The following is a 25697-nucleotide window of genomic DNA, read 5'->3' as shown; positions in this document are numbered from 1 at the left end:
TGCTAAAATGCTGAAGCCATGCTGAGAATTGACTTTTTCTTTCTAAATTGCAGGATGCAAAGAGAAGGTGCCATCATGTGAATGTGAAAAAGCTAAATGAGAAACAGGACACCTGGGAAGGCTGAGCTGAAACTGCTTGTGCACAGAATGACAGACTGATTAGCTATTGGAGACGAGATTCTGGAAACCTTGCTCCTCCAAAGACTTCTGATTGAGAGGAGAGGAGCCCGAGGAAGCACACAAAAGAGCGATGGGAATTGAGGGCCATGGTTACCTGAGATAAATGGCAGATCTCTGGGAGTCTCTCCTGGTAGCTGTTTGCTTTAGCTTTTTCTCTCTCTGCAGCTGCACTTTCTTGTTTGCGAGCTGCTGCTGGGCACTGCCACGGCGGCACTGGAGATTCCAAGCACGACGTGGGTCCCGAGTGTGAGGAGGGGCTGAGCCGCCCGCCTCACCATGATTCAGCTGTGGAAAGTGGTGCGGCACGTGCGACAGCTGGAGCTCCACAGATTGATCCTGCTGCTCATTGCCTTCAGCCTGATCTCCATGTGCATCCTGGCTTACTACGTCACTAACAGTCCCAAAATCAAGGAGCCACCACCCCTGCCCTTCAGTGACTGCAGCAACCAGCACCGCATCTTGATCCCACCGCAAGCCAGCTGGAGGCTCACGAAATCTGTGGACACGTCGCGCACGGACCCCGTGGTGCTCGTCTTTGTGGAAAGCATTTACTCCCAGCTGGGGCAGGAAATAGTGGCCATCCTGGAATCCAGCCGGTTTAAATACAGGACAGAGATCGCCCCTGGCAAAGGGGATATGCCCACCCTGACAGACAAAGAGAGAGGACGCTACGCTCTAATTATCTACGAGAACATCCTTAAATATGTGAATCTAGATGCTTGGAACCGAGAGCTGCTAGACAAATACTGTGTAGAGTACGGAGTGGGGATTATAGGCTTTTTCAAAGCTAATGAGAACAGCCTGCTCAGTGCACAGCTCAAGGGTTTCCCCCTTTTCCTACATTCCAACTTGGGGCTGCGGGACTATCACATCAATCCTAGTGCTCCTCTGCTCTACGTCACCCGGGCTAATGAGGTGGAGCAGGGTCCTCTGCCTGGTGATGACTGGACTGTGTTTCAGTCAAACCACAGCACCTATGAGCCAGTTCTGTTGGCCAGCACGAAATCCTCGGAGTCCATTCCTCACCTGGCCACTCACAAAGCATTGCATGCCACAGTGATGCAGGACCTGGGTCTGCATGATGGGATCCAACGGGTTCTCTTCGGCAATAACCTCAATTTTTGGCTGCACAAACTCATTTTTGTGGATGCCATTGCCTACTTGACGGGCAAACGCCTCTGTCTCACGCTTGATCGTTATATCCTTGTTGACATCGATGATATATTTGTGGGAAAAGAGGGCACTCGCATGAAAGTGTCTGATGTAGAGGTAAAATCCTAGAGTAGATACCTCCAGAGGTTCTAGGTTTCTAGTGTGTGTGGTGTATGGCATTTAATCTGAGGGAAAGCATTGATGCAGCTGTACTCATCTTGTACAGAGAATTAGCCTGCAAAGATGCTGAGGCACCATGTGTGATGCTCTCAGCCATTTTGGAGGTTGAAATGGAGCACTTTAAAAGCTGGCCTCTCTCAGTTTAAGAGGACGATGCCTGTAGTGGTCTATACTGTCTCCTCTTTAATGTAGAGAACAAGTATATGCAGGTTTCCTATGCCAACCTAGTTGTAGCTGTAAACTCTGCTGTTCAAAAGGAAAAGGCAAGTTGTGTTAGAATAGAACAGAAAAATTATGGTGTGTATAAGCTGTATGCATTATATTGCAAAACTGTAGGCCAGTCCATGCAGTGTAAACTGATACAGTCTGTTTTAGCCATCTAGTTTTTTAACACACAACTAAATTGGGAAAGGAAGGGTTTTCGCTTTCCCTTTGCACCCTCCTCATGTCTGCCACCAGCAACCCTGATCCCTGAGTAGGGAATATCAACAAATTCACCAGAGAAATATGGTCAGACCAAGCCTTCATGAGAACCATGTCTGTGACCTCACGATTGAGAAAGGGAGATGCCAGCTTTGTGGTTTGCTTTCCTTGGCAGTTCCTGGAATAATGCAGTGACCTATTAGGAAAAGCTATGGGTCAGAGACAGATTTTGTGGAGCAGAGGGAACTGAGACAGGCAAAGATAAAAATAAGTAGGAAAAAGGTAACAAACTAAAGTGCTCCTTCTGATTCTCCGTGTCATTGAAAGTACATGATAAAGTGTTCTGTTTAGTCTGTGATCTGTGTGCATGTGATGCTTCATGGAGCCAAGGACTTCCCTTTGTATCTTCCCCATCAGTTGTGGTTTGTAGCCATTGAGGCAGGTACCCTGCCTGTTTCTCAGGTGTGCTGAGGTTGTTCATAGGTGCATACTCTGTATTCCCATTCAGCACTTGCCCTCAGGTGAGTCCTGGTTGGTACCAGCCATGATGATGGTTAGCCTGTGACTGCAACTGCTTCAGCAGGTTTCCAAAACAAATTCAAGGTGAAGCACTCTTTAAACTTACATCCAAGGCACAAAATATTTGAGGCAAAGGTGTAAGAAGAATACTGTTGTACACGTTTGGCCCCTTACCTGAACCTTGTCTGTTGCAAGTTCCCAAGAGACCTCTTCCACCTCCCTAGGAGTCTTCCACCTTTTCTACATGTTTTCTCTATCCATGCAGGATACGTCTTAGTTCATCTCCAAGGTTTGAGGACTTCATGAGTTTATGTTTTTTATGTAGTATTTATTTAAGAAAAATGCTAAAATCTTTTTCAGTTGACTGTAGTGTCCCTGTGTTTTGAAGTGTGAAATGTTCTGAAAGAGAATTGTTTCTTTTGTGAAAGATCACAGTCTTATCTTGGTCCTAAGCAGGCCCTACACCCACTAGTCCAAATCAGCAGAGATTCTCACCTCTGCAGAGTTTGTGCAGGTTACAGACCCGTGTGGGAAGGCAGGATAGGTGGCCAAAGCTCTTGGGAACAAAGGCTGCTCTAGTGATGTTAAAAACAAACCCAGACAAGATTATTCTGAAAGATGCTTTGTTCAGGTTTTAACAGAGCAAAATGGAGGAATAATCTGTGATCAGTAAGCAGAGAATCTCGGGCAAAGCAGATAAAACCCAGATTTATCTGTTTAAAAGAAGCTCTCTGATTGCAAAGCCACACGAGGTTAATGAATTTTTATTTTTTAAAAGCGAGAAATAACTACGTGGATTTGTTGATAGTCTCTCACCATGGGGAGAGAAGGGGATATAATAGTAATAGAACAGCTGGCATTTTCTTTGGCCTTTTATATGAAAGCTCCGTTTCAGGGCTGATATCTCTACACACAGCTCCTTATCTCAAAGCTTAGGTTACAGTGGTCAGGGTAATGGTTTGAAGACTGGGTGTTGTGTGGAGGTATTAAATTGACTCTGCTGTCCCAGTGAGCCTCTTTACCCTCTGCAGGTCCACGTTCAGAGACCTTCCCAGACAAAATGACTATTAAAGGAAAGCACTGAATATAATTTGATCAAATGCATGCCCGTGGTACGTGTCTTACACAAGAGAAATGTTTTTATTTGTGATGCTTAAAGGAGAGCTGAATAGCTTTCTTCTTTAACATGAAAAGAATGGAATTGTGCTTGCTTTTACTTTAAAGATGATAACCCTTGAGTTCCTGTTTCTGCTGAAGGGCTGCAGCAGAAGAAGCTTGCAGTCCTCAATAGAAGTGGAACAGTTGGAAGTTGCACAAAGGAAATGTTTTTCCTTTGTAGAGTTTACCAGAGGTTTGAGCTGCACATAATTAACAAAACAAAATCTCAGGGAATCCCTTCTCTTCTCAATTTATTCTACATTCAGTCTCTTCTAAAATCATAATCCTTGGAATTTACCAAACCTCCATGGAACTGGCCAACAAAGACAAGCTGTTTCTAATGCAAAAGGATCTGATTTTTGTGATCCATTCTGGTCATCTTTAGGTATGAGGAAAGAAGCTTAAGTAGATGAGTTTTTGCCTCTTTTGCTGGTAATCTCTGCAAGGGCATAAATAGTGAGCAATCATTGCAAGTGAGTCTGAGAGCAAGATAAGTGAAAATCAAGGACAGTAATTTCATTTTGGATTATGTATGGTAAGGGTGCAAAAAAAAAAGAACCTAGTGAAGGTGACTGTCAGCCAGCTCTTGCCTTTCTAAATTGCAGAGGATGATCTTACCTGCAATTAAAGTACTTGGCAATTTTTAACTGCCTGATTTTAAGACTGCAGGGGAGGTAGACATACCAGTACCCTGAGAGCTTTCTTTTTTGCCAGTGTTGTTTTGAGTTCTGCCAGTGCTACTGCTGGCTGGTAAGAAAACTCCAGGAATTCCTCTCAAGAACACACTGCCTTGGGCAGTATCTGCCAAGACCATGTTCCTGCCACATGTTCCTAGTATGCTTTGCATGAGCATTGAGAAGAGGCTGCAAAAGTACTCAGCTTTCTTCCTGTGCTTTTTATCGTCTCTTTCTCTTCATTTGTCCATGTACTGTTTTCTTGGAGTAATGTTTTTCTCTTTTCCCAGCATCTGAATTAATTCCCCCTTTTTGTTTGCCTCTTATTAGAGGGAGCTGAGATCGATAACATTTAGGGTTTGTGTGGAGCAACTAAATTCTGTGCAAACACTTCTGGAAGTTAAAAATTTAGTAGCTTTAAAAGCAGAGTTGCATTAAGATTTAGCCCTGTATTACTCCAATGCCAAGGACACCCTGTTATTTTAGAAAAGGCTTAGGTCCTGAAGAAGCTCCCAATACAGTCAGGGTGCTGTGGCTTTCCCTGATTTCCTCCTCACTCCTAGAATGAGGAGAATTTTTCTTTTCCCTGGATGACATCAAGAGCTTGTAGTGACTATTGAGGAAATCTTTGCAGATGTGTCAGTGAGATACAGATTTTTAATGTACTGCAACAAAAGGCACAATTTGAAATGGTTTTCCCCTAACATTTGCTCAGAAGTAAAAATTTATTGTAATTTGATATTATTTAAAAACCTTTTTTAAAATGTGGGCATTGAACATCAGAGTGAAGCTTAGACATTTTTACCATTGTGTCCAGGAATGTTCTTTGGAATGTAGTTCTGTGTCACTTGGGCCTGCAGCATGGCTGCCACAGTTAAGTACTAAAGGCTTCCCAAAATACAGGTTGTGCATGGTAGTGAATGCTCTGATAGACTGTGACAAGCATGAAGCAGGTCTGGCCTTGATGTGGCTTAAGAATTCCTGTGGCCAGTGCTGGGAATGTCTTTGGAGACCCCATCAGTGCTTTGCTGGGGTAAGCCTTGCAGAGGTTCTAGCAGGGAGCCTAGCTGGGGCAGGGCCTTTCTGGTTAGTTAGCGGGCAGGCTTGTATCTTGGAAGGCTTTTTGAAGTAAATGCAGACAGAAATAGAAAAAGTTTTCTAGGGGAATAAAGTCTGCCTTTTAGAGGTGGGGGATAGCTAAAATGCTAGCCCTCTCTCATACCATGTGAGCAACTGAACTTAAATTTGCAAATGCAAATGAAGATCTATTCACATCTGGCTGGCTGTTTTCTCTCTTAAGGGGTGGCGTGCTCCACGTTTCTTGATTGCCTTTTCTTTAAGAGTCTCAGAGCATATTATGGATATAAATGAAATGCCACTTGAGTCACCCGTTAGATATGATTAGTACTATCATATTCCTCTTACTTTCTGAAAGAGTGTGCAGAGACAAGTGCCATCTTCCAGCCTGTTCCCACACCTGCATTATTGTACCTTTCTACAGCTTACAGACCTCTTGGAACCAGCGTGGCACCAGGGAACATGGAATGCGTGAAACCAATGTCCAAATACTGGCACCTTAGTCTCCTTTGTCCTGTTCAGGGGAAAGACATTTCTTCAAGCTGTGCTGTGCCACCTTACAGCTGCAACTGTGACCAAGACCCAGCATCAGCAGAGGGACTGCATATGATTAACAATAAGCCTGCCCGGAAAGCAGGACTCCATAGAGCTCCACAGTCTCTGAATTTCTGGGGTACCATAGTTCCTCCCTGGTCCCTCCCAGGACACAAAGGATTGCAGCCTGCTGGAGCAGGGCTTTTTGGGATTTATTATCAGACAGATGTGTTGTCATGGTAACCTCAGCCAGTTTTAAATCTCTTTCTGTGCAGAGGAATGCTAAGCCTCTTAACCGCTGTCTTTCCTTCCACCGCTTCCTACCCAAGCTTGGGGAACTGGATGGGCAGCAGAGGGAAATGCTGGGGCTTGGGACAGCTCTGGAGAAAGAAAAGAAAAGAAAGTGGCATTTTCCTATCTGAGTTACTGGGTGGTGTGTTCAAGGTGCTGGTCCCAAATTTGAAGTGATCTTGTAAACCATCATCTGGACAGGCAGATGCTTCTCCCAGGAGAGATGCACAGCTCTTAGTCTATGCTCCCTGATGTGGGGGGGTGAGTCCCACTGTCTTGCTGGGCTACGTAAGGGAAGCTTGACCTCCCATTGCTTGTTTTGGATCTTGTACTGCAAAGGAGGCTTCAGCCATCAGTGTTGCTGGCATGTCACTTTTTTAAAAGCACTGCCTGTATTTGTGGTAAGTTCTGAACATGTCACATGCCTTGCATGTATCAAATTACTGTTCCTGGGTGGAGACTGAGGTAAAGATGTGGTAGGCAAGTGGCCATGGTAAAGCTGAAATCCTTGAAATTTGTCCCAGGCTGCATTTGGTGTCACTGTTGTGTGGATGTGGGAATGAAGAACAGGCTGTGAAGTGTGACTGTAGTGAAAAGTCTGAAAGTTTGGTTCCCTCACAGAGAGCACTGAGAGTGTGTTGTAGCACTGCACATGTAATGTCTTCCCACCTTGACATGGTCATGGACTACCCACCTTGAGTGTAAAACCACTCAGCATATGTTTGAGGTGAATGGATGATTGAAGTGAATTATAGAAGCCATTTTTAAATTAACATGGTGACCAGTGTTTGGTTAACACTGTTTGGATACATCAGTGACAGCAGTTATTTGTCAGGTTATCCATAAGAGGTTGGTGTCAAGGCACCTCCATGGAAGGAGAGTCTTCCTTTGTGAGTGCACATTCACTGCTGAGGGAGTGGTGCACCCAGCAGTGCCCATGGAGTGTGAGCTATGTGAGGGTACTTTGCACTGCTGTTTTGTTTGTGCTCCTTGAGCCTGGGGAAGGGCTGCTGGTGCAGGAAGATCTGTTCATCTTCCCTACACAGTTTAATAGGTCTGTGTGCTTTCCCCAGAGTTATATCCCATGTTTCCTGTGTGATTACATCCATCCAAAGTCTGCTGTTGAGAGGTCATCACCCTCACCTTGGTGCAGCCATGGATCCATTGCTTTCTGAGAAAAGCTATTAAAATCTAAATAACCCAGGCAAGGACCATGTCTGTCACCTGCCAACAGCTCTCCTGCCACCCCCTGTTTGATTGAGAATTCACCCACAGGGAAATGCACCAGTGACATTTCCCCAAAGCACACAGGTAGCAGCAGAGTGTTTGTCTCACGGCTTCTGTCTTTTTATTGTTTTCCATCAGGAGAAATTTGAGTAGAATTAGTTCATGTTCTGCTTATCTGTGACACACTGTGTTTGTTACTGAGGTTTCTGGGGTTTGTTTTTTGGTTTGGTTTTTTTCTGTCAAGGCTGTGTGCTGTCTTCATCCATACGCTGCTGGACCCTGAGGTTTGTGGCAGGAGGCACCTTCCCTTTGGTTAAAACAATTCTTTGGACATTTAAAGTAATCGCAAGTGAGCATGAGAGAAGCTGTAGGAGATGGGAGGATTGTGAATGTTGGCTTTCCCAGATTTTCTTCCCAGAATCCAGGAAACTTTCTGCTACCAAATTTTGGCACTTTCAAAGGAACACAAAGTCAGGGATACCTCTGCTGTGGCAGGACTCGTTGCATGGGTAGTTCTGAGAATCCACCTTTCCTCTCCAAATAAAAGCTCCCTCCTTTTGGATTACTTGATTACTGTTTGTGATATTGACTTCTTTTCCTTCATCTGTGTACCATAGGCTGCCCCATCCTCCTTTTCATCCGCACATAGACTGAGAAGGGGCAGAGTTTCATTAGCAAAGTCCCAGCCAATATGGGTGAGGAAGGGAGCATCGAGGCTGAACCTGTAAAGAATCTCTTTGCGTTGCTTTCAAGTGAGATTTTTTTTGTCCTTTTACCCTAGCACAAGCACTCTAGGTCCCTCACATTGAAGTGGAGGGCATGATCTGACTGTGGTTTTAAAGAGGCATCATTTAGTTCAGCAGAACTACTGCAAGTAAAGACTGTGTATGAGGAGCACTTATCTGCTCTCCAAGGGAAACAATGCCTAAGCCCCATCTCTTGTGATACCTCTTCAGACTCAACTGGGCACCAGTAGAACACAGAGACTTGTTACAGAGGAAAAAATATGAATATGAACATTTCTTTTCCCTTCTGTTCAAACAGGCTTTACTGAGCACCCAGAATAAGCTGAGAACTTTAGTCCCAAATTTCACCTTCAACCTGGGCTTCTCAGGGAAATTCTACCACACAGGTAAGCCCCTGCCACTCCTTTGTCACAGCACCTGCACACAGCCCCCACCTTGGGATGTGTCGTGTGTAATGCAGTAGGGAGAGCATGACTCTGTTGGAAGGGGATTAGCCATTGCTTTTAAACACTGAGCCCCTCTTCTGCCTTCTGATTTTGCACTTCCTTTTCTGCTTTCTGTAGGTACAGATGAGGAAGATGAAGGTGATGACATGCTGCTCAAGCACAGGAAGGAGTTCTGGTGGTTCCCTCACATGTGGAGTCACATGCAGCCTCATCTTTTCCACAATGTCACTGTGCTGGCTGAGCAGATGAAGCTCAACAAGCAGTTTGCTGTGGTAGGGAGCACTGCAGTTTATTTACTTTACAGTGTTAATCCTTATACATTTTTCTCCTGGAATAGCTGTTTGGACCCCATTGAACCCAAATACTAGTCTGGTAATTCATCTGCATTTAAGCAAGGCAGTTCTGGAAGTTCAAATTGATGTGTGGTTTCTGGTGTCTTGTGGCAAAAAACCACTATTCACATGGTTCCCTGTGCTATGGGGAAATGCTTCCTAGCGCCTGCATGGCCTCAGGCAGCTCTGCTACATTCCAGGGTGCAAATCCCGAGACTCTTGTTTCCTGAGGTGTGAACTTGTAGCATTACCATCCAAATGCAATTGATTTACAAACTCTGGCAGTGGGAAAGGTTTCCTTTTCCATCTTTATTCAGTGTGGTTCTGTAAGGAAGTCACCTGGTGGTAGTATAAAATACTCTGTCTGCTAACAGCTCTTCTCTGGCCTTCCAGACAATGCTGAAGGAAGTTACTCATCTAAGAAGCACAGAGGAAAATTGCATGGGTTTTGGCAGAGGAGGGGGAAGCCTTGAACATCCTGCATTGATGGAACAAATGTGTGTTTGGTTCTTACAGCTCAGAGTTGAATATAACATACACGTTTCACTGAAAAGAAATGTCCTCTTCGCCTCTAGTTTGGTTCTTTTGATGGTAATCCCCTTGGGAATAACAGACTGCTGTCTTGTGTTCCTGTGAAACACATAGATTAGGAATGATCTTGAATGCAGAGCACAATCACAGCATTATAGAAATAATTTAGGCTCCTCCTTTTCCTGGTTAAATAACAATGCAGTCTTTTGCAAAGAGAGACAAAGCACAGAACACAATTGCACATATTTGACATAAAACAGGCTAGCAGTCAGAGAAGGTTATCGCTTCATTTAGGGGCTCTGGTTTTATCATGCACCACCAGGGCAGAGCTGTCATCCTTGATATTGGCACCAGAACCACACAGTGGAATTAAAACCCAAGAAATTCAGAAATTTCCTGTCATTTTTATGTAGCTCCAGGCCCCATATCTTCACCTGCAATAGTCTCTTACTCCATGTCTGCTTTTCTTTGATTTGCTAGAGACAATACAGATCCCAGTCATCTTCCCTTCCTCTATATCAGTTAAGGAAATTTTGTTTTTCTTCTCTAGTGACTCACATCTAGGCAGTGTGGGAGTGGGATGTGTCACTTAACAGCATTGATGAGATTGTAGTAACCAGGGAATCTGACCTGAGGGTTTTGAATTAATCTGATCTGTCACAGCTGCAAGTTACAAGACCATTCTTACAGCAGCTGTTACCAGTGCTGAATGTCCTTGCTGGTACAGAAGTACCCTTACATTTCTACAGAAGCATAAAACAAGAAGTACAAGCAGTATTTCAGTTCCCAATCCAGAGAGTTTTCATGTTCCCCTGTCATCTTGCTCCAACTTGGATGGTGTTGCTAAATATGATCCTTATTAAGAAATTAACAAATTATCAAGCTGTGTATTCTGCTTCCAGGAGCATGGAATTCCCACAGACTTGGGCTATGCTGTAGCCCCCCATCATTCTGGGGTTTATCCTGTCCACACACAACTCTATGAGGCATGGAAATCTGTTTGGAGCATCCAAGTAACAAGCACAGAGGAATACCCACATCTCCGGCCTGCCCGGTACCGGCGTGGATTCATCCATAATGGAATCATGGTGAGCACAGCAGGGCCCACTTACCTGCCCAGGGAACAGACTTCTCATGACCTGCATCAGAAACAATAATCTTAATATCACCAGTATTTCCAAAATCATTAAGTGAGGCAAAGAAAAAAAAACTTGGCTGAAGCTAGTTCTGTGTCCTCAGAACAATTCAGTACTCAATGGAGAGCAAAACCAAGCCCATCAAGACTAAATTGAAATCCCAGTGGCTTATTCACAGTGTAAGGAGTTAAGTGGTTGAGAGGAATAGCAGGAGTCCTCTACACCTATGTCACACCCCTTATTCTTAATATTGATCCATAAAGTGCTGCTTTGATTCATTCTCACACAGACGCTGCTGCATCTGCCTCTTGTCTAACTTTGCCTTTTTCTGATATTGCCAGGTTCTGCCTCGACAGACCTGTGGTCTTTTTACTCACACTATCTTCTATAATGAATATCCTGGTGGCTCAAAGGAGTTGGACAAGAGCATTCGTGGTGGTGAACTCTTCCTGACGGTGCTTCTGAACCCAGTAAGTTCATCTGAAAGGGGAATTTGTGTGCAGCTCTCCCAGCCTATGTGACTCTGTGTCACCCCCATCACAGCGTGTTGTTTTGTTAAGGAGATGGGAAATGGAGGGCCAAGGAAGAACTTGCTGGTTAATGGTGCTTTGCTTTACACACTGCCAGAGAGCATCAGTACTGAGTGTGTCACGAGGTGCACCACTGAGCAGACAGAAACCAGCCAGGGTGACACCCTGATCGTGGGCCGCAGCACAGGGGGTGTTACCTGGGCTGCTCTGTCTTCATAAATCACAGGTGAGATGTGCCTTTGCTCCTTCTGTCCCTTGTACATCTGCTGCCTGCTGGCTTCTCCCCTGGCTTACTGATGAGTTTTGTTCACAATAATTGCTTTTTGCTGGGCTTTCATTATGAAGTGTTCTCCCCTTTCTTTCAGTATGTAGACACTTGGAACGATTTCTGTGTTCTGTTTTTGTGATGTAGCTATTACACTAAGGCTTTTTTGTGAGATATGGATCTAACAGACGTGTTTCCTTTTCTTTCAATATTGACAGTTCTGTTAAGCCACTAAACAAATGTAGTATCTTCAACACCCTGCAGTCCCTTCTTAGAGCTGTGGACAGCAAATCAAATGAGTTTCTCACTTCCCATTGAGTCTGGGATGGTGTACTAGGAGGCAAGAGACACAAAAAACCCTGGTCATTTTTAGAAAATTCTGAATGGGTAAAATCAAGACATGAAGTTTTGTAGCCCTTTCAAATCACAGGTCACACTCCCTCCTATTTGTGCTTGGCTACAGCAGGAAGACATTCTGCTCTTTTTGTTCCTACAGCAACTTTCTCAGTTCCCCACCTGAATTTCTTTCATACTAAAGCTGATTTGACCCACAGGTGCTTGTCCTTCATTTCTCTGAACAGACTTTGCCATGCAAGGTTTAGATAATCATTTTAGAATGTCTCCCTCCGTAGTTGCTCTTGAATATTGTAATGCTTAATCTTTTATTTTCTTGTGACTTCTGCATTTCTACCACTTTCTTTATCCTTTATGCATCTTTTCCACCAGTAGCTGAGTATGGACAAGGATCCATGCAGGGAAATCTGGGAGAAAGTACATTGGTTCTGCCTGGTTTCCTCGGGGGGAATCCTGGAGTACTGGTGCCAGTCCTTGAGTACTTGTTTATGGGATATTTTTATGTAATGGCATTGTTCATCATGATGTTTTCTTTCATTCCCTCTTTCTTTTGCACCTTGATTGCAGGGTTGAATATGCAGCTTTAGCCACTTTTGATTGGGACTGTAGAAGACCTGCAAATTAGAAAATCAACCTCTTTTTCATTAGTGACCTTAATTTTTCCTTTGTCTGTTGCTTTTTCTAGTGTTTAGTAGAACTGATAGTGAAAAGACTCTCGCAGTGTGCTCTGGGTGCACCAGACAGACAGGCTGTAGTTGACAAACAGGCCTGGTGTTACTGAAAGTTAGCCTGTGACCAGCCCTGGCTTGTGTAGGATCTGCAGAAGCTGTGGGTCTATGACAGCCCCATTTAAAAAGCTGTAGGTGTTTATACTTCCAGGTCTGGAAGGCAGCCTTCTGTCCCTATTGCCTGAGACAAATTGTTTTCTTCACACACCACAACCAAACCTTCCTGCTTGACAAAAGTCTGGAGTAAGGAGAAGGTTGTTCTTTGTATTACGTATGGAGTGATCAGTCAGATGGAAAGAAACTGCTTTTTTCTCTTCACAATTTCTTTTCTGTGCTTGTGTTCCCATATACTGGGTGAATTGCACCTTGCCCCACTCTGTCAAATCTTGAGGCATGCAGAAACAGCCTCTGTGAAAGTAAAGGCTATAGGTCTCTCTTGGAAAACCAGTTGCTAGGCTGTAATTCAGAGATCTTTTCTGATCTAGGAGGCCGTGCCAAAGAATTAATAGAAATATAATATCTAGAACCACCCGTTAAAATTTGCTGATAAGATGTGTTGGTCAAAGCAGCTGGCAAACCTGTGATCCAAAAACATTTGGGAAAATTGTCTTCTGGTACAGGACAAGCTTATTTGCTTTATTTACTGTTGGCTCTTCGTGGTGACTTAAAACTCTTTCAGGCACCTTTGGATGCTTCCCATGTTTACAGTTCTGCTTCCTTTTGGCAGCATAGCATTTCTCTCTGTCAGGGCAGAGTGCTGTGCTCTAAGCCCCTCTCGTGTTTGCACAGTGACTCAGACCTTGCATTCCTCCCCTTGCTTGATAGAGCCATCTCAGGAGCCTGATAGAAAGCTGGCCAGCTCTGCAGCCCCAGCAGTGATCCCTAGCAGACTTGGACCCGGCTCTTTCAGTCCTTTCTGGTGCTTCCAGCTCCCGTTAAGTGACACGGAGCAGTCTCCAAGCCTGTATGTGTGTAATCGACTCCACTGTGTAAACAGACAATGTTTGATCTTCTGACTAGTGAACAAGGTCTGATGTCAATAGCTGTTGATCCTGAGCACAGGCTGATTGCTTCTCACAAGCATTTCCACTCACAATGTGCAGGCCGGTCACTGCTGTGCCCACAGCTGTTGTTATTGCAAGGGTGCTCATACCCTTCTGTTGCTGTATGCTGGGCTCTCTGGGAGCATCTCTGGTTCTCATCTTTCCTCAGTGTGAAGGAAGGGAAGGGAGGGGAGAGGAGGGAGATGTTATTTCCAAGTCAGTCTACAGAGTCAGTGGGTGTGCCTGGGAGGGAGATGGCCCTTGTGTGTAGCTTGTGTCAGAAGTCGTGCTCGGAGCTGTTCTGGCAGCAGTAGCTGTGATGGGGCAGAGCAGGCTGCTAGGCCTTGTTAAACAGCACATGTTACAGACCATGGTTGCACACTCACAAGTCCAGGGAAATGGCTCATAGGCTGGGTTTGTCTTTTCTTCTTCCAAATCCGGTTGCTTGGGACTGTTTGCAGGTGGCAGCATTACCTGTGTGAGCCATTTTACCAAATGTAGTCAGTCTTGACACCCAGTTGCTAACTTGGAGCACATGCAGGCTGTTTTTTTCATTCTGGAAATCTTTAAGGGGTCACAGGTGGTCTCTTTTGTCCTCCCTGCTGTAGTATTCAATTTGTGCCAGTGAGCCAGACTCTTCACATAGCAAATGTTTCCTCTATGTATTTCATCAGCAAGTCAAAGGGATGAGGCACATTTTGCTGTCACAGAACCTTCCTGATGTCTCCCAGAAAGGGGGAAAATACAACATGAGACGCATCCTTTTGCCACTATGCCTTGCAGTTACACAGATCTTTTCTGTCCTCTGCTCTGTGTATTTAGCACATCTTTCTTACATAAGAGCACCAAGCACATGCTGCTCTTTGAAGTGTGGGTGCCAGAGCCTGTCTGCCACGGCCTCTCTGTCAGCTCAGTAGGGAACTAGAACTGAAAGACTCACAGGCAGACAGACATGATAAATCTTGATCTCCACTTATTTTCCATGTGTCCCAGAGTCCTACCAGTGTTTCTGTGGCCTACCCAAAGATGCTGGGTTATGAGCACCTTATGGACAGAATTAAATTTGTTTCATACTGTCTTGGGGGTGGCTCAGGCACAAAGAGCTACTATCTATCTCTGCCTCTTCTCTTGCTGAAACCAGCCCATGATGACACTGGGCAGAAAACTGAATTCAGACTTCCTCAATGCCAGCAAATGTCTTCATCCCAAGACCATCTGTCTCCTACCTCCCCATTTTGCTTTTTTCCTGCTGTGAGTAGGAAAGCCATTCCTGCCCCCTGCCAGGGAAGCCTGTCATTGCCTCCTGACCTTACCTGGTGTCCCCAGAATTGAACCCAGGACTGTACTGCAATGCGTGCCCCTGCTGTGATGAGGTCATTTTCCCTCCCTGCACTTGCAGACTCTGGACAAGGAGTGCTAAGTCAGCCATTCCTCCAGTGGCCTCAGTGTTCTGCTTTTGTTTCTCTATCTTCTAGCCATGGTGTGGTTTATGTCTGGCAAAGTGCCATTGTGTTATGGGCACTAGGATGCTAAATTCCATGGGACATACCAAAACCACATACCAGAGTCAAGCTGTCAAGAGTCCTTTGCACTCTTTTCCAAAAGTTAAACTAGTGAAAAACTGACAGGAGGAAAATACATCTGCTGGAGGGAAGAGATGGCTTGGCAAGACAGAGATAGTGCACAACCTCCTGAGCACTGCAGTGCTGAGACAGCTGCCACAGCTGTTGAGTGCCACTTTGCCCATGGATGTTAAAGCTTGGCAGGACATTTTTCAGGGGCTGCATGTGCTGGAGGTTCTTGCAGGCTAGAACTTAGCAGCTGGTGTCTGTTTCTATGACAAAATCCTAGTGCAGTGTTTCTTTGCAGTCCCTGTTCAGATCCCCAGATACACCTGTTTATATTTTAAAGTGGGAGTTGCAAGTTGTTCCTTTACATTTGAGATATCAGCTCCAAAGAGAATGAAAGCTGATGGGCTGTGGGCCCAGGAAGAATTCCTGTGACAATTATCCCTGTGCTGTGTGGCCTGGCCTGCAGTGTGGTGTACCCCCTACCTGGCCTGCTGCCCTGCTGTAGCAGACTCTGCAGCTCAAGAGGTTGCCCTGATTGTGCTTGGGGAGAGGAAGGCAAGCTCCTGTTTTCCATGAAAGAGGCTTTGCAAGGTTTTTGACAAGTAGGGAGTTGCTGACTAAGCCTTATTCACCTGAATGTCCTAGAGCCACTTGAATGGGATTTTGAAACTGTTCTGGACTCACATCCAGGGTACAGTTATCATACCCCTACACCATTCCAAGGGACTACTGAGAGGTCTGTGACCCTCCTCTCCTGACTTCTTCTTGTCTTGCAAGCACTATTTCCTGACAGATGGACATTTGTCACCCAAGACAGCCATGGCAGTCTGAGTTGTGAACCGCCTCTTGCTGACCATGGAATCAAGCTAGGCAGAAACAGTTCTGTTACCTCATTTACCAGTATCCCACATCTTTTTTTTATTTCAGATCAGCATCTTCATGACCCACCTGTCCAACTATGGGAATGACCGTCTGGGACTGTACACTTTTGAGAGCCTGGTCAAGTTTGTGCAGTGCTGGACCAACCTTCGTCTGCAAACATTGCCTCCAGTCCAGCTTGCAAAAAAGTACTTTGAAATCTTCCCGCAGGAAAAGAATCCCTTGTGGCAGGTGAGAAGGCAGCTTTTACTGCTCCTAGTGATTTTCTAAGAGGTGTATGCCACATTTGAAGTGTAGCAAGACTGCTGATCTAGAGTGCGGAGGGGTAAAGCATAAAGCTTTTAGATTTAACTTTTGTGGTTTCAGGCTGCCTGTGGCAAATGGCAAGGTGGAAGGGATGGGAAGTAGGAGCAGTAGGACACAGTCATAGTGTGAGCTTAGGGACAGGGATGGCTGTCATATATGACCATGGGCCAGCTTGGATCATTAAAGGGGTTGTATTACAGCAAGTTTTGTGAAATGTAAAGTGTGCAAGCAAGAGCCTGTTTGGTGCTGGAGGAGCTTGCAGGCATGTTAATGTGATTAATCTCAAAGTAATTTCACACTGCAGATTTCATGTTCATTAAATAAAAACATGCTTATTCCATTTTATCCCAGTGCAGCAGCTCTCTGCATGGTAATGAGCAGATGAAATTAACTGAAGGTGATAGAGTTGTCTGTCTGCCAGAAGTTCACAGATGCTGAGCTGTGCTGTTACAAATGGCCCAGCCCAGTGTGGCTACATAGGGCAAGGCCTGTGGTTAACACTCTCAGAGGGACTTCGGATTCCATGTCACTGGAGCTTTTGAAAATAGTCCCCGGTGTTTTTACTTAACACTTCTTGATGCCTGGCAGAGCAGCGGTGTGGCTCTGAAGAGTTCTTCATATGCTAATAGCATTTTCCCGAGAGGACTGGCCCGTCCAGCTTTTCCTCCCCTTGCCATTACCTTCTGTGGTAATGCTTAATCTCATCACTTGTGCTACAGAATCCCTGTGATGATAAAAGGCACAAGGATATCTGGTCCAAAGAGAAAACATGTGATCGACTCCCCAAGTTCCTCATCGTGGGACCTCAGAAAACTGGTAATGTGAACACTTTTATATGGATTACAGCTTCCATCTCACTCTTGCAGAGAACTGGAAAGCTCCATGCCGTAGATCTGTCTGCCCTTTGGCACAGAGGACATTTTAGACAATCTCAGATATGTTGTAACCTAAATCTAGCAAGTCTTTCCCCCAGCACTGTGCTTGGCTTGCCCTACCTGTTTTGGCTTTTCATGTAAGCTCAGAAAACCTGTGACCTTAGTGTGTCACAAAAACAGACTGTCAGCAGGACTAAGCACACTTAGCAAAGGTTTCAGTGAATGTCCCCTAGTGCTTTTATTGCTGCAGATCTGTGTACCCACTGCATGCTCCATGTCACTGTCACTGGGAGGGAAAGAACCCCCTGTGTCTGGTCTTTGTCACCACCTTTTAACTGCTGTGGCATTGTGGTTGGCAGTGAGATAGCTGTATGTACTGTACTGATGAGTTCCCTTCTAGGCTGAAGAGAGCAAAATCTCCTCAGCTAAGACCAGATCTTCAAGCCTTGGCTTTCTGCGTAATGCAGTGCAACAGCAGTACCAACTGTGCACAGCAAATGGTGGTCCTGGACTTGGAACAAAGCTTGTCCCAGGCAAGCTGCTGTCCCCTGGCTGTGTCCCTGGGAAGCTCAGACGGAGTGTGCACAGCACGAGCCCTCCTGTATCATGACCCAGGCTGGTTGCAGGTGGCTTAGTAAGAAAACCCTTCCCTTGGCTGATTGTCCTGCTGGAGGCCCACAGCCATATGCTGAGCGGGGTAAAGGGAAAACATCTACAACAAAGGCAGGCCAAGGCATCTCTGGCAGACTTCTCACCCCAGGACACTAATGTTGTCCCTAGCACACCTCCTGCCCAGGTCACTTCTCATGTGGCAGGTTTGGGTTCTGCCAAGTGACAGTGTGCCTGTGCCACTGGCACTGGAGTAGCTGACATGGGTGGCAGCTGTCCTGCAAAGGAGGCAGTTCAAATCAGCTGCATGAGTTCAAATGTGGATTGAACTTGACTGAGTGGTGCTTGGTGTCACTACTATTGTTACCTGTATGAGTTATGGGGTTGGTCAGCTACACAGGAGAGGAGTGTGCCCGTCTAGGAACTCTTTCTTGCAGTGTAGGTAAAGCATTTCATTGAGCCAAAAACATTTTGTGTGACCCAGGTCCCGTTAAACTGGTTCCCATTGCAGGCACAACAGCTGTGCACTTCTTCTTGACCATGCATCCAGCAGTCACCAGTAACTTCCCAAGTCCATCCACCTTTGAGGAGATCCAGTTTTTTAATGGCCCCAACTATCACAAAGGAATTGATTGGTAAGAAACCTGACACGTATTCTGTGATATGGTGCACCCATGTTGCCTTCTCTCAGTCTCTCTGTTGTCCCGCTTAGCAGCTTCTCTGTTTCTGAACAGCTTTTCTCCTTGCTATTGCTCAGTGCATGCTTTCTGTTTTCCTGGTAGTCCCAGGAGGAGCACAGGTAGTTTGTCATTTTACTGACTCTTCACCAACAGAGCTGTAGGCATGATTTAGCTTTAAAAATTCAGCAAGTTGTTTTTGAATGCACTGCTGTCATGAAGTTACTTTTACTTTGACATGCAAAATAGACAGCAGTGTTCTCATTACAAAGTTCTTCGTGGTTTCAGAGTTAAAACAGATACTACTAGAGGGGACAACCTCCCTGCTATTGTTCTTGAGCCTTGACACTTAGAGCCACCACTGTGTTCCTTGTGCTGGCTCCAGTGTCCATATGCATACCTTGGTATTTACCTGTGGAAGTTTCCACCTGGCAGAGAAATTCTACTGTCACCATGGCACTATTATGCCACTGTATTTGCAGAGACAAAGCTTAGAGATGTTTCATACTCGAAGCAGTAGCTTTGGCTGACAGTAGCACTGGCCTCCCTTGTGCATGGCTCTGAGGGACAGCTGTGTGGCACTAAGGCATTCTGCTGTGGGATTTCTTTACCCATGAGTTGCAGGAGATTGACTTCTCTAATCATTTAGAGGACTGTTGAAAAGATACTGGAAGATGGTTAGTAATTGAGCAGACGTCACAAGAGTCAAGCACTAGAGTAGTTGAACTAGCTGACAGGTTAAAGGCTTTTATGTGCATCCCCTGGAAAAGTCCTCCAGATTGATCTGAGTGTAGGATCACATACAAGGGGAGAATCTTCGTGTTTAACATGGAATTTGCATTTGTTGCACACCTTAGATTTGAGCACAGATCAGCCTTTCAGTGCTTAACAGTCCCCTCCCCCCTTACCCTCGTACCCTGTTATTCAAATATCTTGCAGTTTCCATGTTACTAATTTGACAAGCTCCTGTGAGGCAGGGCAGAGCTCTTTACCCTGTATCTCATCTATGGACTGAGGTACAAAGAGACAAATGTTTTAGACAGGTTTAAACAAGTGGTTGGTGACATGGCAGGCAGGATTCTGACTTTACTCTTGGACAAAATGTTTTTCCTGCTAAAGCTTGCAACTGGGACCTTACCCTCAGGTTTTTCCTTTCACTGGCCAGGGACTCGGGGAGCACACTCTCAGCAAAATACTTTCTTACCTTTGTATCGTTTCTCAACTTTTTTGTCATGTGCCACCACCCCTTTTTGAGTCACGCCTCTGCCAGATCTGCACTCCTTTGCTCATTCCCTGCATTACTGGGGAGGTGCAGTTGTGCTGCAGCTGTGTCTGTTGAAGAGGAGTGAGGGTATAGTGGCCTGTGCCTTTCCTTGTTGGGCCATGCTGCTCACCAGCATCCCATCTGTTTGGCAGGTATATGGAATTCTTTCCCATTCCCTCCAATGCCAGCACAGACTTCATGTTTGAGAAGAGTGCCAATTACTTTGACACAGAGGTGGTACCAAAACGTGGTGCAGCCCTGCTGCCTCGAGCCAAAATCATTACTGTTCTTATCAACCCTGCTGACCGAGCCTATTCATGGTATCAGGTAACTTCCCTGCACTGTGCTGGAGGTGAGGGCCACAGAGATATTTCAGTGGGAGGAGGTAGAAACTCATGCATGTGCTTCCCTAAAGGAGGCAGGTTCCTTGCAGGGTGTGGACAGATTCAGGTACAGAGGCATTGGTGGGTGGCTGTGTCCTCATGGGGGTCTGCACTGAGAAGTGTAAGGCAGAATCGTGTTCCTGCTCCTGAATTCAGCTTGTGTTTTTCAGCACCAGCGTGCTCACAATGACCCTGTGGCACTCAATTACACCTTCTACCAAGTGATCTCTGCAAAATCCCAGGCCCCTCAGGAGCTGCGCAACCTGCAGAGCCGATGTCTGTTCCCTGGCTGGTATTCCACTCACCTGGAGCGCTGGCTCACCTACTATCCCTCTGGGCAGGTAGGAGATCAGTCAGAGGTTCGTACGCAGCCCCTTGCAGGTTTAGTGTGGAAGAGAGGGGAGCAAACTGATTCATGTGCGTGTACTCCCCCCATGATTTTAATTTCACCTTCTTTTTTGTGTTTTGGAACAAAAGCCACTGCTTCCTTTGTCCTGATATGAGTGGGCAAGAAATCAGGCTTGAATACTCCAATTTTGCACTTTATTGCAGTTGCAAAAGGAAATGAATGCAGGAGGATACTGTGATCTCCTTAGAAAGCACCACAGTACTGGGAATTTCAGCAAGAACAGCAGCGTTAACACTCCCCTCCTTTCACCTTGGCAGTCTGCAGTCCAGGGACCCTCTTTAGGCCCAGGCCTCCACACACCTCCCGTGGTTGTGTTGCTTTACAGAGAGGCTGATGGACTTCTGCCTCTTGTTAGTTCCCATGTTGTGAAGCCTTTAGCTGTCTGCTGAAGGGAAGGTTCAGTGCAGAGATGTCAGGACTTGGTGTTTTGTCTATAAATTTGCGAAAAGGCAAATTTACAGACAGTGTAGACTATTTTGGTCTGTAAATTCCCAATAATTAGAAACTGTCTAAGATAGATACATAGATATCTATTTATCTATATCTATACATATGGGATTGGTGTGTGTCAGGATATGTTTTATCAAGTTCTATCTGCTGCTGGGGTTATTCTTAAGACAGTCTGTAATACAGCAGAGGTTTATAATGTCCATTTGGTCTCTTATTCTTTGCCAAAGCAGCAGAGCCTGAACTGTACATGACAGATCTGCCAAGACTAAAAGAGATGGTAAAGCATTCTTAGGCTAGTCTCATTGCCTTACTATTCCTGGAGGTTATTGCTGTGAGGAATGATGGAGCCAAACACACACCTCCTTGTACTTACTGCAGGTCAGTCATCAGTTCATGTGACTATTGCTCCATTCTGTTCTTTGGAGTAGGTCGTTTATTAGCACAAATGTTGTTCATTGTCTATAAGACATGTAACAAGAGAATTATCACAGGTTACAGAAGAATACCTAGCACAATGGCTGCTGACATCTGGAAAAAAAAAACGGTTTCCAGAGACAATGTGTACATGCTGCTGCTGGGCCTTAGTGCTTTGTTACAGGATATTTGGCCAAAGCCAACTTTAGTAAGCAAAGCCTGTCACGATTTACTGTTTTATGCAACTTATGGCCCACATCATAACTTTTCTATCTGTGGTGACAAATGGGCCACAATCCCCCCACTGTGTTGTTCTAGAACAGACAGATTTTGGCTGCCTATACTCATAGGCCAGGGCGGTTGGAGATGGAGGAAGTTCACAGGTCTCAGTCAGCACAAGCTGGCAAGAGGCTAAGGCAGCTGTTCTTTTTTCAGCTTCTCATTGTGGATGGTCAGGAGCTGAGACACAACCCTGCCTCTGTAATGGACAACATCCAGAAGTTCTTGGGAGTTACACCGCTCTTCAACTACACCCAGGCCCTCAGGTAGGGAAATAACTCAGTTTTGGGAGGATGCTCTCTCAGTCAAGGAAGCCCTTGATTGAAAGAATACTTCTTTCTCTGATCACAAGACCTGCCAAGGTTTCATGTTTATGCCTAACCCTAAAATTAGATTCAGATAGCATGAGATGGAGACTGGAATCGCACCTTGGTGTTTCCTGAAATTATAGGGGAAGGACAAGGTTTTGCCGCTGTCATGGAGAGGTATGAAGTTGTTCACAGCAGTAGCTATGGTGGTTTTTTTCCATTTGATATTTGTGTTTCAGAAAAGGTCCTGGAATTATTAAGACTCTTTATGCTTTGTGTTCTACCATTATCTGACAAAAAGTAGAGGGAGGTATGATAAAAATGTGTGACAGTCTGTTCATACCTTCACCCGGATGGAGTTTAGGTCCACACTGCACAGTTGTGGGGTAAAGAGCCTGTTATTAGAGATGCTGTGGATTTGACAGGTGCCCAGAGCTGCCTGAGGGAGTGTTAGCAGAGGCACCTCCTCCCTGCTAGTTAAAGGATGCTACTGAGCCCTGACTGTAATCTTGCCCATACTGCATATGCAGTGACTCTGAATAGACTGAAGTGCTGTGGAAGGTGTACTGTGGCCATACCAGTGTTCAGTGGAAACTCTGCAAGCCCACTGAAGATGCTGAATATTGTTCTTTGCAGCTGAAACCTGTTTTCACATGGCTGCTGTCACACCTATGCCAGCTGAGGATGGTGGGTGAGGATGCATGGATGTAGGCACAGAACAATTGAACTCATTCAGTTCTCCCACTACAGCTGTTTCCAAAGGGCTCCCCAGGGGGGAACAGATTTAGAGAAATGTCAGGTTACTTGAAAGCTTTACTTGCTGCAGCACATGTGCTGATGGTGAATGGAGTATCTACAGCAGTGGTATTGGCTGGTAGCCCTCAGCCAGGGTCAGAAAATAGATGGGATGGGTCAGCTTGCCTCAAATTTATCCAGGGGACTTGCTCAAACCTCAAGCTCACCTTTGCCCAGCTGAAGGGAAAGACCAGGCCAGATCCAGACATGGCTCCCACCGTTGCCTCATGCCTGTGTTTTAACAAGAAAAGAAACACTTGACTCTTTATAAACAGTCAAGGGATTCTCTGATACTCAACTATAGCCAGGAGATTTAAAATAATTTACATACACTAAAAATCTGATTATTATCTTTCCCTCCAGCTGAACAGACAAATTATGTAACCTCTGAAATTTGCATAAAGCTGAAACAGTCATGTTTGTAATGGATTTCTTGTCAAAGTAGTCCAGGGCTAAAAAACTCAAGGAACCAGTATCACAAAATAAATAGGTAAAGCACTGAAATAGGGAATAACTATGGACTTACTGAATTTCTGCTGCTGCTAGTTGGGTAGGTGGCTGTATCTTTCAAAGATAAATGTATTTTTCAGATTTGATGAAGCAAAAGGATTTTGGTGCCAGCTGCTAGATGGAGGGAAGACTAAATGCCTAGGAAAGAGTAAAGGAAGGAAATACCCTGATATGGATTCCTTGGTGAGTAGCTGTCTCAAATCTCTTGTCAACAAGAGATGTAGAAACATCCCAGCAAACCCACATGGATTTTCCTACCATCTGTCCTAGATGACCTGTGGAGCATGTGTTGAGGGTAACATCTTCTTTCATGTTCATGTGGTCTGTTTTTTCCACACAGTCACGGCTCTTTCTAAGAGACTTCTACCGGGAGCACAACATTGAATTATCCAAGCTGATGAACAGACTTGGGCAGCCCCTTCCAACCTGGCTCCGAGAGGAACTGCAAAACTCCAGCTGGAGCTGAGAGCGACTCCCTTGCCCCCAGTGTCACTGGGACGTGTGGTGCTCCAGTTGTGCTATGATGCCATCTCTTGTCAAGCCAAAACAAATGGACAAAAGAGAAGGAGCAGAGAATGTGCATGTGGAGCCTTGCCCCACCCTTGGAAAGGGCTGCTGCCCTTGACACTGCCTTGGGGCATAGAGTGCAAGTCACATTCTTGAGTATTAATGGTGTGCTACTACAATTCGACTTTTACTTACAGGAAGGATTGGGAATGCCTGTCCTACTTTGAGCAGGGGAGAGAGCAGAGTTAAACTTGGTGTATTTTTAAATTACTTTTCTCAGTCTATGAAACAGGCGTTACTCCTCTGAGCCCAGAAGTAAAGACTGAAGAGGGGAAAACAACTGAGCCCACTGCTGAGAAAAGAGCAGCAGCCTAATAAAAGGGGAATCTAGTGCAGTGAAGCCCAGCTTTTATCCGTAGTCTGTTTGGCACAGCGAGGCCCAAGAACGCCTTGTTCCTGCCCGTGCCCATTGCCTACAGTGCCGCTGCGTGGGGATGGTGGGGACTGCACCTGGGGGCACAGGGAGAGAGGTAACCTTCTATCTCCTTATCTCCAGCGCTTTGGGTGTGATACGGTGGCTGGTGACTCTGGGCAATGAATTGCTTTGTTATCTTGGAGAAAAGGTTTGCCACATATGGCAACGTGGCAAGTATTTCTCTGCAGGGACTTTATACATTTGAGAAGATAACCAAGGAGCAGTAACGTTCCCTGTAGAGCAAGCACTTGGGAGGTGTGTGTAAGTACAGCACAGCAGTGGACAGAGGCAAAGCTCAGGTATTCTAAAATAAGGCTGATGCTAGAGCTGAAAGCAGGCACTTCAGTTCCCCATGTCTAATCAGCTTAAAAAAAAAAAAAAATCCCTTTCTAACAGAGCTCCAGCGCCCCTACCACGTAGTCCAGGTGTTAGCACTGTTTTAATCTTGCACTCCACCAATCTTAAGGAGGAAAGTATTTTCCTTTGCCCAAGAGGGGTTTCTGCATCGGGTAAAGTAAGTATACGACGGTACCTCCTGCAGTTGCTGGATAATTATTCTCAGAGGAAATCCTCCATCATGGTTGTACATATTTTCTTTGAGCCAAGGGCTTCTGGATTGGCATGGGCCAGCCCCTCCTTCCCAGGCACAGGTGGTCCTTGGAGAGGGCTGCAGAGAGGCAGGATCCACATGAACAGGTTATGGAAACTTCCACAACTGTCACAAGCCACTTCTCCCAGCCAGAGAGAAGTTGCTTTAAACTGAGCTTTTCCATTGAGCCTTAGGTATCGTGTATTTCTGAATGAATGGTGCATTTACCATTGTATGTAAATGTATATAGTATGCACTATAGTATTTTATTTCATGTGCCCTTGGAAAGGGTTATTTTGTGCAGCCAAAAAAACAGATGGAAAGACTAGAAACCCCTCTCTCATTCCTGTTAGAGAGAAAAGCCCAACTTCCTGCACTTGATTCATGTATAGTATCATTCACATTGAATGATAATGAAGAAATTCGTGGCTCTCGAAGCTGAGCACATGTGTCTGAATAAAGGCTAGAAGTAGTAGTAAGTGGAGATTCAATAAATGTACTACTTATTTTTCTTCTTTGTGATGATTTGGAGTTGTGTCATGGACCTGAAACCGGTGCAAGTGTGAGAAAAACTGAAAATCCTCCTCCAGGCCTTAGAGCTGGTATTTGGAAGGGCAACAGTGGTGTTTAACTTCTATTTGAAACAACATTGAAGCACTGTGCTGCTAAAGATTGCAGCCAGGCTGGAGTTTGAGACTCATTTTTACTGGTTTGTAAGAGTGGTGACTTTGGGGCCATTCCTGGCTCCTAGCAGTGGTTTCCAGCTTTGGGGCCTGCCATAGCAGTTGGCTCTGTGCCTCCTGTCCAGGTGTGCCTGGCACAGCAGCTCCTACAGTAAGAACTGGAAGGAAAACATGGTTTGAATTGTCAC

At 45.4% G+C, this 25697-nt stretch overlaps 1 protein-coding gene across 1 annotated transcript; it reads left to right on the top strand.

The window, feature by feature from the left end:
• Window positions 1-456: 456 nt before the first annotated feature.
• Window positions 457-24775, top strand: NDST2 (N-deacetylase and N-sulfotransferase 2). The gene is made up of 13 exons (XM_062496617.1): window positions 457-1449; window positions 8460-8547; window positions 8725-8879; window positions 10373-10558; window positions 10948-11076; window positions 16025-16207; window positions 17002-17098; window positions 18278-18401; window positions 19860-20034; window positions 20261-20431; window positions 21799-21908; window positions 23336-23438; window positions 23596-24775. The coding sequence occupies exons 1-13, from the start codon at window positions 457-459 to the stop codon at window positions 23719-23721; spliced, it is 2640 nt and encodes an 879-aa protein (XP_062352601.1). The 3' UTR covers window positions 23722-24775.
• Window positions 24776-25697: the final 922 nt, after the last annotated feature.

The sequence above is a fragment of the Cinclus cinclus genome, chromosome 7, assembly GCF_963662255.1.
Source record: "Cinclus cinclus chromosome 7, bCinCin1.1, whole genome shotgun sequence".
NCBI classification, from domain to species: Eukaryota; Metazoa; Chordata; class Aves; order Passeriformes; family Cinclidae; genus Cinclus; species Cinclus cinclus.
The sequence above is the reverse complement of the archived record's forward strand: the minus strand, read 5'-3'. Positions and strand labels throughout refer to the sequence as shown.